This window comes from Mus pahari, chromosome 3, assembly GCF_900095145.1.
Source record: "Mus pahari chromosome 3, PAHARI_EIJ_v1.1, whole genome shotgun sequence".
NCBI classification, from domain to species: Eukaryota; Metazoa; Chordata; class Mammalia; order Rodentia; family Muridae; genus Mus; species Mus pahari.
The window spans coordinates 90,005,976-90,021,093 of NC_034592.1; the positions used below are offsets into that span (position 1 = coordinate 90,005,976).

The 15,118-nt window shown below is 37.3% G+C and overlaps 1 protein-coding gene across 1 annotated transcript in view; it reads right to left on the minus strand.

Moving 5' to 3' along the window:
* Positions 1–15,118, minus strand: part of Elp4 (elongator acetyltransferase complex subunit 4) — a 238,590-nt gene that overhangs the window by 209,766 nt on the left and 13,706 nt on the right. The window contains exon 3 of the mRNA XM_021193497.1: positions 983–1,104. Within this exon, the coding sequence (XP_021049156.1) occupies positions 983–1,104 (122 nt within the window). The remainder of the gene's footprint in view (positions 1–982; positions 1,105–15,118) is intronic.

Here is a 15,118-nt window from a genome sequence, read left to right on the forward strand (position 1 = left end):
GGGGGAGGGGTATGGGAATCTTTCGGGATAGCATTTGAAATGTAAATAAAGAAAATAATAAAAAAAAAAAATGTAATTGACATTGGAAGTGTAAAACCCGTAGTAAAGTTCCATGGCTTTAGAATGGAAATTCAAACTCATGGAAATTCAATGGAAAGTACAGTTTAGGACTGGGCAAGTGTTACTGCCTACTATAATCTAGCTGTGTGATGTCTTTATTTGAGTTTCTTAGAGTAAAGTGATTTTATGGTTTTTTGTTTAAGTAAATAGTTTCTTTCCTAAAAACATAATACCATACATTAAATTTTATTGTCCATTGAATATATTCTTGATAAATATTAAATTAGAGAAAACAAAATTGGCATTTAAATAAAAATTACTTGTTCTGGGTTACCTATAAAGAAAAGAATTTCAAAACAAAGTACCAAATCTTCATGTTATAAAAGTATAACTACTGTTTACAAGCTTTAGGGTTTGAGGCAATAATCTGAGTATTTTTGATAAACATTCCAAGTAGGAAAGAATATGTTATCATTAGAACACACTCCTAAATTCAAAACACCCACAATGGTAGAAAGTGGCACAGTGACTTCCTGAGGTTAGACGTGAGAGAAATAGGGAGGGAGATGCTGGGTAAAACACGTAGAACTTTTGGCTCTGAGTAAATTCTGGTAGCATAGAGATTATAGCTGAAAATACTACAATGTTTACTTATGGTAAAAGTGGTCTAAACTATTTTCACTACACCAACAATGACAACTAAAGTAGGTCATACCTGTGGGAATCATTTCATAGTGTACAAACTCACTGCTGTGAGTTTGAAGCTAGCCAGGGTCTAGAGTGAGACCTGAAAAAACAAACAAACAAACAAACCCACCTCCTAGTAATGTGTCTAAATATAATTTGTAAAAACATGCCTTGCTTGTACGTACATTTTTTCATGAAGCATTCAAAATATATGTTGAATCACTATATTCTATACCTGTAATATGTTGGCAGGATTTTCTTTGGCGGATGCAACCAACAGAGTATGCCCATTGATGATTCCTTCTGCCATGAAATACTTGAAGAGCAAAGGCGAGTAGATATTATATTTATCCTCTTCTGTAAAAAAAAGAAAAAAAATTAAAAGATACATTAAAATCTCAGTGTAATTATACATGTCTTTTACATTTCTTCCTCATTAAAACAAATATGTGATGTGAGTGATTAGATTATGTTTTCCTAAAGCAGAGAGTCTAAGATAATTAATGAGTGGATTTTTCAATACAGATTTCTTTATTCCAAAGATCACTCTGAACTACTGCACCACTCTAAAAATAGAAGGATATGTATGCTTATAAAAGTTCAGATTTAAATTTTTAAAAATTAGTTGTATTGCTTTAGATTATTATATAATTACATCATTTCCCCCCTACCCTTTCCTCTCTACCATATACCTCTCCTTGTTCCCTTTCAATCAGATTTAAAATTTTTAATATGTTGCTTCTTTGGTCCTGAGGAGCCTTGCAGGACCCCAAGAGCATCTTGCCCCCCCATGGAGGCCTTGGGGGGGGAGGTAAGATTAATCAGCTTAAAACCTTCCCCCAACAATGCATTTTCAGCTGGCCTTCCCTGGACACTGCCTGCAGAGGTGAACTGAACTGGGTTCCCTGAAACCTACTGTCAAGCTCTGGGTTCACTATTGAGTCCTGAAGAGCCTTGCAGTACCCCAAAAGCATTCTACTTCTTCATGAACACCTGTGGAGACCCCAAGAACCACCAGATTGGAATATTGCCCCACCAATCCCTTGTCAATGGTTCTGCCTCAGGCAGAGCCAGCAGAGTCAGGGATCCTGCCCTCCATTGTCTGGCTCATGGCTTCTCCCCATCCCCCTTGCCCATTTTTCAGAAGTCTTGCCATCATGGAAAACCAGATGCCTAAAGGACAGCATAAAAACAGAATCAACAAGCAATATGGCACTCCCACAGCCTAGCTATCTATCCTGCTACAGCTAACCCTGGATATCCTAATGAAAATGAGGCACAAGAAGATGATCTTAAATCTAATCTTATAAAGATGATAAAGATCTTTAAAGAGGAAATGAATAAATTCTTTTAAAGAAATACAGAAAGATACACCCAATCAGGTAGAGGCATTAAAAGAGGAGGCGAATAAAAATAAAGGAATACAGGGAAATATAAACAGGTGAAGGATATGAATACAACTAAGACCTAAAAAGTGAAATAGAAGCAATAAAACACACACACACACACACACACACACACACACACACACACACACACTGAAGCAAACAGAATACTGGAACTGTGGCTGGAATAGTGAATTTAAGGTGTAAAAGATACGATAGAAGAAATCAATATATCAGTCAAAAAATGCAAAATTTAAAAAGTTTATGACAAAAACATCCAGGAAATCTGGGACACTATAAAAAGACTATACAAGGAATGATAGGAGATGAAGATGAAGATTCACAGCTCAAAGGGACAGAAAACATCTTCAACAAAATCATAGAAGAAAATATCCCTAACCAAAAGAAAGAGATGCCTATAAATGTACAAGAATTACAGAACACCAAGTAGACTGGACCTGCTACATAATAATCAAAACATTAAATATACAGAACAAAGAAAAAAATTAAAAGCAACAATGGAAAAGGCCAGGAAACATATAAAATCATAACTATCAGAATTATACCTGATTTCTCATCTGAGCCTAAAAGCTTTAGAAGGGTCTGGGCAGGGCTTGCAAACTCTAAGAGACCACCTAGCAGTCAGCCTAGCAAAACATTCAGTCGCCATAGAGAGAAACCATTATGTTATATTCTATGATAAAACCAAATTTAGACAATACCTTTCCACTAAACCAGCTATACAGAGGTAATATACAGAGGTTATTAGAAGGAAAACTCCAACCCAGTGAGGCAAATTCAAAAATATATGGGAAATAAATAATACACACCATTAAATCCAAAAGAAGAGAAACACACACACACACACACACACACACACACACACACACACACACACTACCACCAACCAATATCAAAGTAACAGGAAGTAACAAACTGGTCATTAATATCTATCAACATTAATGGACTCAAATGGCCAGTAAAAATAATAGACTAACAAAATGAATGCACATAGAGAATCCATCACTCTGCTGTGTACAAGAAACATATCTCAGCAATAACGATAGTCAATATAGTTCTTCTTGGTAGATTTTTCCTTTGATGAGTATGAAGTCTCCTTCCTTATCTTTTTTTGATAACTTTTAGGTGAAAGACCATTTTATTCGATATTAGAATAGCTACTCCAGCTTGTTTCTTGGGACCATTTGCTTGGAAAATTGTTTTCTAGCCTTTTATTCTGAGGTAGTGTCTGTCTTTGNCACTGAGGTAGGTTTCCTGTATGCAGCAAAATGTTGGGTCCTGTTTACCTATCCAGTCTGTTAATCTATGTCTTATTACTGGGGGAATTGAGTCCATTGATATGAAGAGATATTAAAGAAAAGTGATTGTTGCTTCCTGTTAATTTTGTTGTTTATGTGGCTGTCTTCTTTTTGGTTTGTTAAAAGATTATTATTTTCTTGCTTTTTCTAGGGTGTAGTTCCCCCCCCCCCTTGTGTTAGAGTTTTCCATTTATTATCCTTTGTAGGGCTGGATTTGTGGAAAGATATTGTGGAAATTTGTTTTTGTCATGAAATATCTTGGTTTCTCCATCAATGTTAATTGAGAGTTTTTCTGGGTATTGTAGCTTGGGCTGGTACTTGTGTTCTTTTAGGGTCTATATAACATCTGCACAGGATCTTCTGGCTTCTATAACTTCTGGTGAGAAATCTGGTGTAATTCTGATAGATCTACCTTTATATGTTACTTGACCTTTTTCCCTTACTGCTTTTAATATTCTTTCTTTGTTTAGTGTGTTTGGTGTTTTGACTATTATGTGACAAGAGGAATTTCTTTTCTGATCCAATCTATTTGGAGTTCTGTAGGCTTCTTGTATGTTCATGAGAATCTATTTTAGGTTAGTGAGTTTTCTTCTATAATTTTGTTGAAGATATTTATTGGCTCTTTAAGTTGGGAATCTGCTCTCCTCTATATCTATTTTCCTTAGGTTTGGTCTTCTCATTGTGTCCTGGATTTCCTGGATGTTTTGGGTTAGGAGCTTTTTACATTTTGCATTTTCCTGACTGTTGTGTCAATGTTTTCTATGGTATCTTCTGCACCTGAGATTCTCTCTTCTATCTCTTGTATTTTTGGTGATACTTGCATCTATGACTCCTGTTCTCTTTCCTAGGTTTTCTATCTCCAGAGTTGTCTCCCTTTGTGATTTCTTTATTGTTTCTACTTCNNTTTTTAGATCCTGGATAGTTTTGTTCAATTCCATCACCTGTTTGGTTGTGTTTTCCTGTAATTCTTTAAGGGATTCTTTTTGTTTCCTCTTTAAGGGCTTCTACCTATTTACCTGTGTTCTCCTACATTTCTTTAAGGGAGTTATTTCTGTCCTCCTTAAAGTCCTCCATCAGCATCATAATTCAATCCAAATCTTGCTTTTCCGGTGTGGTGGGGTATCCAGTACTTGCTGTGGTGGGCGAATTGGGTTCTGATGATGCCAAGTAGCCTTGGTTTCTGTTGGTAAGGTTCTTGTGCTTGCCTCTCACCATCTGGTTATCTCTGTCATTAGTTAGTCTTGCTGATGCTTGTCCCTCCTGTGGGCCTGTAAACCTGTGTCATCACTCCTGGAAAGACCAGCTCTCTCCTGGGCAGGGTTTGGGTGTGGAGGACTGGTACAGCCTTAGCTCACAGGTACAAATGGAGACTGGAAGGATCCTGTTCCAGATGCTCCCCTGTTCCCATGTCCTGTGCACTCCTGTGTGGTCCAGTTTTTGATAGTTATTGGAGAGACATCTAGAGCTTAGGAGTGAGAGCACTCCTGGGAGACCAGCTCTCTCCTGGTGGGACCTGTGTACAGAGGGCTATGGAACAGTTCCAGTTCCTAGGTGCAGATAGAGACTGGAAGTATCCTATTCCAGCCACTCCCCTAACCTTTCATCTTAACTCATACTAAAGTCAATCACAAAACAATAGAACTTTCATCTTACCCCTTGTACTACAGTACTCAGCAATGATTCTACATGGATAACCAACTGAAATGTAAATGAAACAAACTATCACAAAGACAATAAATATTTGTAACTTTGATGTAAACAAAAGTTTCTTAGGGCATACACATATAAACCATAACAGAAAACCCTGGCAAGAGCTCTTAGCAGGTAAAGGCACTTGTAACCAAGTCTGAGGATCTTAAAGCAACCCCAGAGCTCACAGAGTAGGAGTAGAAAATTCCTATAGATTGTCCTCTGACTTCTCCAACAGGGTTTGCTTGCACATATACTCATATACACATAAAGTAAATAAATAAATTATAATTTTAAAAGGCGCGCAGACATGTAATTTTAGTACTCAGGAACCTGCAGCAGGAGGAATGCAAATTGGAGGAAAACTTGGGCTACTAACTGATATCCTCAGGACAGAATAAAATAAACAAACAAAAAATAAAACAACAACAGGATTACAACCAAAACCAAAACCAAACAAAAATCCTGCAGACTCTAATATCTGCAATAAATACATGCCCGACAGAGGATTAGTACTCTTCTATCTACTACAGAAATAAGCACAAGTTGTGAAGACACTGTTCACAAAATATACGTATGGATGGCTAACAAACAGATTAAAAGATGTTTAATCATAACATTAGCATCAAAAGATGTCAATAGATTTTGAGAAGTCATTATATTTCATGTAAATGCAATTTAAATACAAATTATTGCAAGGACATAGAACAAAATCCTGCATTACCAATGGCAGTGGAAGAGAGTATACATACTTTGGAAAATAGTTTGCGAGTCTCTGATGAAGCTAGGCAAGCACTTATTATAGGTCTCAGTAATTTTCGGTGATATTAAAATACAGGTTCAGAAATAAACCAATAAAAATACTCATAGTAGCTATTTTGGAGTAATAGCTAAACTTTGGAAACAATGTGTCTGTTAACTAGAGAAAGTGACAGGTAATATATTCATAAATTGAATACCAAGAAAGAACAAAAGGTGACACACACAAGCAACAATATAGATGAATAATAACACATGCTGTGAAAACACTCAGATCTAAAAGGATATACAGAATATGATTACTTTTATATACTATCCTAGAGATAATGAAACTGATCTTGAGAGATAGAAGTAAGATTTTGGGTGTTTGGAGCCAGGGAATTGGTTCAAGCAGATATTTTGTAGTGATCGAAATGTTTTATATCTTGAATGTGCTGGTTATGTAAGTATACATTTGGAAGAAGTCACTAAAATAGTAGACATGAAATATGTATATATATATATATATATATATACATATACATATTGTTAAATACAATTTTAGTTAAAGTTAACTAAACAATTTTATAAGGTGTAACTAAAATATCAGACATTCAGTTATTAATAAATCTGCTCAGCATATTACCATGAACCAAATCCTTGATCAAGGTATAGCGGACATAATGGATTAGCTGTATATATTAAAGGATATAGCTAGTTATTTAAGACTATCAAAGTGAAAGTCTTCATATTTTAAAGTCAAAATATAAGTTCTACACGGATAAATAACATTTTAAAAGAATCTCAGTGTGTCAAGGAAAAGGAAGGTGCTTGTGTTGTCTGTACTACCTACAGGTGTCAAGTGAAAAGCCGGAAGTGTGGGTGTGTTGAGTAACTCAGTTATAACGTGGCGGAAATGTCCAATGCTAACTTTTAAGAATTTGCCCCCACTCAACTTTTCAACAAAGTAAAGCTTCACATTTTTAAAAACTTCAAATAATTATTCTTTTTTTTTTTTTTTTTGGTTTTTCGAGACAGGGTTTCTCTGTGTAGCTCTGGCTGTCCTGGAACTCACTTTATAGACCAGGCTGGCCTCGAACTCAGAAATCCGTCTGCCTCTGCCTCCCGAGTGCTGGGATTAAAGGCGTGCGCCACCACGCCCGGCCCAAATAATTATTCTTAAATCAGGTTACAAAAGCAAGTGTTTAAACTGAGGTTATTATAAGTCAAATATTTAAGAAATAAACCTAATAAAAATTTAATTTCCAAGATAATTATTTTGATATGGGAAATTTAACCTTCAAAAATTCCATTCACCATCCCACTATCCTCACAGAATCATAGTTAAAATGTTCATGTATTTTGCTTACTGTACCTTTTCTGCATATGTTTTCCCTACTTGGTTAGAGTTACTGATATTCATACTTCTTTCTGAGATTCATACTTCATACTGAGATTCATACCCATCTTTCTTCACATACATCACATTCTTTGTAGTCTTATAGCTTAAAGTTATATAACATCTCAGCAAATTTATGTCATATGTATTTATCCTTCTTGCTGTCATGGACTTTTCCTGTTGCTCTTAGGCTTTTGTTGCTGTTAAATCAGAAGCATAAGAGTAACCCAAACCTATTCATGACCGACTTCAAGATCTCATTGTATTCCTATACCAAATGTGGCCTTCTTGGTTTTCAGAAAGAAAAGACTTAAATGTGATATTTTTTCTCTCTCTTTCTTATGTATACACCTGACTCTTCATCCTGAAAATTCTGCTGAATTTAATTTCAAAATATTTCTGGAATTTAATTACTTTTCTTCATGCAGTTGCTTCTCCCTAGATATGTTGCAAATCTCTTGCTTGGATAACTACAACTACCTCTTAATTACTCCATTGACTCAAATCTTTTTAAATACAGTTTTTCCCCAATATCAGTTCCAAGAGCATCGGCACACTGGGTGCCTGAGACCACATACTATCCTAGCCTGTAGGTGGTGCATGTCCTAATCCCTATGCCAGCATGCATATGCATTTATACATTCCTATCATAAAACTTACTATGTCAAGAACACTGAGAGATTAACAACATTAACTAACAACAGAACAAGTATAACATATACTATAATAAAGTCATGTGACAAGGATCATCTGTTCTAAAATATCTTATTGCTTCACCTCTTCTCTTAAAGGAAGCACTTCACAACTTTTCTTTAGCATATTTAAATTGCAGGTTTCAGTAGTCTTGTTCTCTGGGGGCCTTTATTAAGTAAAATTAGGGTTACCTGAATATAAGTACTGTGATACTATGACTGACAGTCACTGTGATAACTATTAAGTGATTAATGGGTGGGTAGCATATGCTGTGTGGCTCTGCTGAAGAAATGAGGGACTCATGTCCCCAGCACCTTGTGGTGGGAACAGGATGAGATTTTATCATGCCCCTCAGAACAATATGTAATTTCAAATTCATTAATTGGTTATTTCTGGAGTTTTCAATTAATCTTTTTGGACCATATGAGATTGATGCTATTTTGTGGGAGGTGAAAGAGAACATAAAGGAAACTACTATGGAAGAAAGCCAACTATTTTATTACTCTACATAAAAATATTTTTGGTGGTTCTCTTTTTGTTAAGGGTAGAAAGAACTAAGCCCTTTAAGCTGGTCTACAGGCTCTGTATCATTGTGACCAAAGAGGAGAGATTAACACACATAAATAAATGCATGCATGTTAAGAGATGTAGTAAAAAACAAGTCACAGTCTGCCATTATAACTGCTATTTAACAACTTTTCAGGGAAGAAACACACTATTCAATTAGAAAATAAAAATATATGCAAAGTTGAGATCACAGTAAAACACAGAGAGCAAAGCCTCAAAGGTCAGCAGGTTGTGTCTGTATTCTTTCTCAGCAGCCCTCTCTTCTGATACTGTTGCAGGTACACAAAAAGATAGTTACTGGTGAGAGCATTCTGCTGATTCTTGCAAGACTGTTGCCCAATTCCCATAAATTTCTCCAAATTAATTCCCAAGAAGCATCTCTCAAAGTGCTCTTGAACACCCAGACATATCAGCTTCTAAGATACAAAACTGCAATTTCTCCATAGAGCTAATGGGTGACTATGACAGTAAAGGCACACTGTACAGAAGTCTAGTGCCAAGCACATGATATATATGTACAGAATATCTGTACTACTAATCAAGAGAGATGTGATGACAAAAAAAAAATTGGTCTTGTCTTGGGAATCAGCCACACATGCTGTAATGTACCTAAACACAGTCTTAAACGTGGAGAGGGGACAGGGGAGAGAAGGGAGAGGGAGGGAGAGGGAGAGGAGAGAGGAGAGACGGGGGAGGAGAGGGGGGGAGGAGAGGGGAGAGAAGAGAGAAGAAGGGAGGGAGAGAGGGAGGTAAGGAGGGAGAGAGGGAGGGAAGGAGAGAAAGACATGTGTTCTATATATCCCTTTTATTTTTTCAGTCCTACCAGTCAGGAAAGACTAATATGTACTTAGGGATTAGCATCATGCTGAAAATGATCAATTTGTGAAATAAATTTTGAGGTCGGTCGTTCAATAGCATTTGATTAATCTACTTAGTGAATTGCTAGACTGCTGCGCAAGTAGGGCTGATGAGGTGAAACTGCCAAAACATAAATTCAATTTGGCCTGAACATATCATTTAATTCTTAGGTTCAACTGGATATATGACCATAAGACAACATTGTCAGACTTAAGAGCTTAAAAGTCATGTCCAATTGTATCTTGGGTATTCCAAGATTTTGGGCTAATATTCACTTATCAGTGAGTGCATATCACGTGTGTTTGTTTGTGATTGGGTTACCTCACTCAGGATGATATCATCCAGACCCATCCATTTCTTTAAGAATTTCATAAATGTATTGTTTTTAGTAGCTGCTTAGCACTCTATTGTGTAAATGTACCACATTTTCTGTATCCATTCCTCTGTTGAGGAACATCTGGATTCTTTCCAGCTTCTGGTTATTGTAAATAAGGCTGCTATGAACAGAGTGGAGCATGTGTCCTTATTACGTGTTAGACATATTCTGGGTATATGCCCAGGAGTGTTATTGCTGCATCCTCTGATAGTACTATGTCCAATTTTTTGAGGAACTGCCAAACTGATTTTCTGAGTGGTTGTTCCAGCTTGCAATCCCACCAACCATGGAGGAGTGGTCCTCTTCCTCCACATCCTTGCCAGCATCTGCTGTCACCTAAATTTTTGATCTTAGCCATTCTGACTGGTGTGAGGTAGAATCTCAGGGTTGTTTTGATTTGCATTTCCCTGATGATTAAGGATATTGAACATTTTTTTTAAGTGCTTCTCAGCCATTTGATATTCCTCAGTTGAGAATTCTTTGTTTAGCTCTGCACCCTATTTTGAAATAGGAATATTTGGTTTTCTGGAGTCTAACTTCTTGAGTTCTTTGTATATATTGGATATTAGCCTGCTATTGGATTTAGGATTGGTAAAAAAAAATTTTTCCCAATCTGTTGGTTGCCTTTTTGTCTTATTGACAGTGTCCTTTGCTTTACAAAAGCTTTGCAATTTTATGAGGTCCAATTTGTTAATTCTTGATCTTACAATACAAGCCATTGGTATTCTGTTCAGGATTTTTTTCCCCTGTGCCCATATATTTGAGGCTCTTCCCCACATTCTCCTCTATGTTTCAGTGTCTCTGGTTTTATGTGGAGGTCCTTGATCCACTTAGACTTGAGCTTTGTTCAAGGAGATAAGAATGGACCAATTTGCATTCTTCTACATGCTAGCCACCAGTTAAGCCAGCACCACTGATTTGCAAAACATATGAAACTGAAGAAGGAACACCAAAGTGCGGATACTTCGGTCTTTCTTAAAAGGGGGAACAAAATACCCATAGAGGTAGTTACTAGGACAAAGTGTGAAGCAGAGACTGAAGGAATGACCATCCAGAAACTAAACCGCCTGGGGATTCATCCCATAAACAACCATTTAAACCAGACACTATTGTGTATGTCAACAAGAGCTTGCTGACCGGAGGCTAATATAGCTGTCTCCTGAGAGGATCTGCCAGTGCCTGACAAATACAGAGGTGGATGCTCACGGCCATCCACTGGTCAGAGCACAGGGTCCCCAATGAAGGAGCTAGAGAAAGTGCCCAAGAAGCTGAAGGGGTTTGCAGCCCCACAGTTAGAACAACAATATGAACTAACCAGTACTCCCAGAGCTCCATGGGACTAAACCACCAACCAAAGAAAATACATGGTGGGACTCATGGCTCTAGCTGTATATGTAGCAGAGGATAGTCTAGTCAGTCATCAATGTGAGGAGAGGCCCTTGGTCCTGTGAAGGTTCTATGCCCCAGTATAGGAGAATGCCAGGGTCAGGAAGAAGGAGTGGGTGGGTTGGTGAGCAGGGGGTGGGGGAAAGGGATAGGGGGTTTTCGGAGGGGAAACTAGGTAAGGGGATAACATTTGAAATGGAAGTAAAGAAAATATCTAATAATTTTTTTTTAAAAAAGCCATCTCCATAGATAAGTGAATGGAAAGATTTACTCTCCTTAAAGTGAACTGTTGATTAAATTATCTTTATCTACATGTGTATCTCTATCTCCGTATCTATCTATCTATCTATCTATCTATCTATCTATCTATCTATCTATCTATCTATCTATCTATCAATCTATCTATAGGATATAACATTGTCAGACAATGTTAGTATGGAGACATACAAACTAAAGCATCTTCGGAAGAGAGTAATTGAGATGGAGAAGGAAGATAAAAGTATGTGAAGAGAAAAATGGAATATTTATCTCGAAGGAAAAGAGCCCCAAGAACGAAGTAGAGGTGCCTTATATACTGATGGGCTATACTGCAGACATTGCTTTATGTCAATGAGGTAGAATAGGGTCTGGTGGGTAAGAGAAAAAGGCTTAACTTTTTTACTCCACAACAAGAAATTTCCAATGATCCCCATCATTCCAAGTAAATCTAATTCTCATTATTTTATGCTTGTCTATGTTGCTAGAAATCTAAATATTTGTATCTGTCTTCAGCAACTGTGATGGTTAGTGTTGGTTGCCAACTTGACATGATCTAGAATCATTTGGGAAGTGAGTCTCAAATGAGAGTCTATGTAAACTGGGTTGTCCTGTGGACATGTCTATGGAAGTTCTTCCTGATTATGTTAACTAGGATAGCAAGGCCAGCCCTTTGTGGAAAATACTTAAAGAGGTGGGGAAAGGCAGTTTTACCAGGACAGTTTTAGAGAGACATGATAGACTCAGGTGAAGATAGAAAGAGCCACAGAATGAAAAGGAGGCAGAAGATTAGAACATACTGCCAAAGTTAGTATAAGTCTAAGCAGAGCAATTCAGGCAGAACCCAAGAGATGCTAGATAGAATCAGTCAGCTTGGAAGATTACATTGAATGGAGACTAGAAGCTAGGCCTAGGAATGGTTAGAACAAAGAAATGTTCTGGGCTTAGCTCAAGCCTTGTATTCATGCAAATTGAGTATGACTCTCATCTAATCATTCCATCAGAGGTAAGAAAAAGGACATTTACACCTGGAATTATGAGCCAACATAAACTCTTTCTACTCTATTCTGTTTTTGTGTTTGTTTGTCTAGTTATTTTACCATATCAAGACATAATGAGGGGCTGCACAGATGGGTCGGAAGTTAAGAGCATACAATGAATTCTCTTACAGAGCACCAAAGTTCAATTACCAGAACCTACATTTAGAATTGTCTTCAACTACATGCACTGTCCCCTCCAACCTCAGCATGGATTAAGAACATTAGGCTTTTATTTTCTGTTAATATTACATAAGAGGAAACATGGTACAGAAATGTTGAGGCCAGGTTTTCTAAGCAATGTAAATATAGGCATACCATTTTATTTATTAGACATTTTCTTCATTTACATTTCAAATGATATCCTGAGAGTAACCTATACCCTCCCCCCGCCGTGCTCCCCAACCCACCCACTACTGATTCCTGGCCCTGTCATTCCCTTGTACTGGGGCACATAATCTTCGCAAGACCAAGGGCCTCTCCTCCCAATGATGGCCGACTAGGCTATCTGCTGCTACATATGCAGCTAGAGACATGAGCTCTGGGGGTACTGGTTAGTTCATGCTGTTGTTCCACCTATAGGGTTGCAGAACCCTTCAGCTCCTTGGGTACTTTCTCTAGCTCCTCCATTGGGTGCCCTGTGTTCCACCCAATAGATGACTGTGAACATCCACTTCTGTATTTGACAGGCACTGGCATAGCCTCACAAGAGACAGCTATATCAGGGCCCTTTCAGCAAAATCTTGCTGGCATATGCAATGGTGTCTACGTTTGGAGGCTGATTATGGGATGGATCCCAGGGTGGGGTAGTCTCTGGATGGTCCATCCTTTTGTCTTAGCTCCAAACTTTGTCTCTGTAACTCCTTCCAGAGACTTGAAGTTCCTATCACACAGATCTTTCACTTCCTTAGTTAGAGTCACACCAAGGTATTTTATATTATTTGTAACTATTGTGAAGGGTGTCTTTGCCCTAATTTCTTTCTAAGCCTGTTTATCCTTTGTGTAGAGAAAGGCCACTGATTTGTTTGAGTTAATTTTATATCCACCTATTGCACTGAAGCTGTTTATCACGTTTAGGAGTTCTCTGGTAGAATTTTTAGGGTCACTTATGTATACTATCATATCATCTGCAAATAGTGATATTTTGACATATTCCTTTCCAATTTGTATGCACTTGATCTCCTTTTGTTGTTTAATTGCTCTGGTAGGACTTCAAGTACTATATTGAATACGTAGGGAGAAAGTGGGCCACCTTGTCTAGTCCCTGATTTTAGTGGGATTGCTTCAAGTTTCTCTCCATTTAGTTTGATGTTGGCTACTGGTTTGGTATATATTGCTTTTATTATGTTTAGGTATGGGCCTTGAATTCCTGATCTTTCCAAGACTTTTATCATGAATGGGTGATGGATTTTGTCAAATGCTTTCTCAGCATCTAAGGAGATGATCATGTGGTTTTTGCCTTTGAGTTTGTTTATATAGTTGATTACATTGATGGATTTCGGTGTATTAAACTATCCCTGCATCTCTGGGATGAAGTCTACTTGATCATGATGGATGATCATTTTGATGTGTTTTTGGATTCAGTTTGCAAGAATTTTATTGAGTATTTTTGCATCAATATTCATAAGGGAAATTGGTCTGAAGTTCTCTTTCTTTGTTGGGTCTGTATGTGGTTTAGGTATCAGAGTAATTGTGGGTTCATAGAATGAATTGGGTAGAGTATGTTCTGTTTCATTTCGTGGAATAGTTAGAGGAGAATTGGAATTAGCTTTGAAGGTCTGATAGAACTTCACTAAACCCACCTGCTCCTGGGCTTTTTTGGTTGGGAGACTATTAATGAACACTTCTATTTCTTTAGGGGAAATGGGACTATTTAGATCATTAATCTGATCCTGATTTAATTTTGGTACCTGGTATCTGTCTAGGAATTTGTCCATTTCATCCAGTTTTCCAGTTTTGTTAAATATAGCCTTTTGTAGTAGGATCTGATGGTGTTTTGGATTTCCTCAGGGTCTGTTGTTATGTCTCCTTTTTCATTTCTGATTTTGTTAATTAGGATACTGTCCCTGTGCCCTCTAGTTAGTCTGGCTAAGGGTTTATCTATCTTGTTGATTTTCTCAAAGAACCAGCACCTGGTTTGGTTGATTCTTTGTAAAGTTCTTTTTGTTTCCAGTTGGTTGATTTCAGCCCCAAGTTTGATTATATCCTGCCATCTACTACTCTTGGGTGAATTTGCTTCATTTTGTTCTGGCACTTTTAGGTGTGCCATCAGGCTGCTAGTGTATGCTTTCTCTACTTTCTTTTTGGTGGCATGCAGAGCTATGAGTTTTCCTCTTAGGAATGCTTTCATTGTGACCCATGAATTTGGGTGGCTTCATTTTCATTAAACTTTAAAAAGTCTTTAATCTCTTTATTTATTTCTTCCTTGAACAAGTCATCATTGAGTGTTGTTCAGCTTCCACATGATTGTTGACTTTCTATTATTTATGTTGTTATTGAAGATCAGCCTTAGTCCATGGTGATCTGATAGGATGCATGGGATAATTTCAATATTTTTGTATCTGTTGAGGTCTGTTTTGTGACCAATTACATGGTCAATTTTGGAGGAGGTACCATGAGATGCTGAGAAGAAAGTATATCCTGTGTTTTTAGGTTAAAATGTTCTGTAG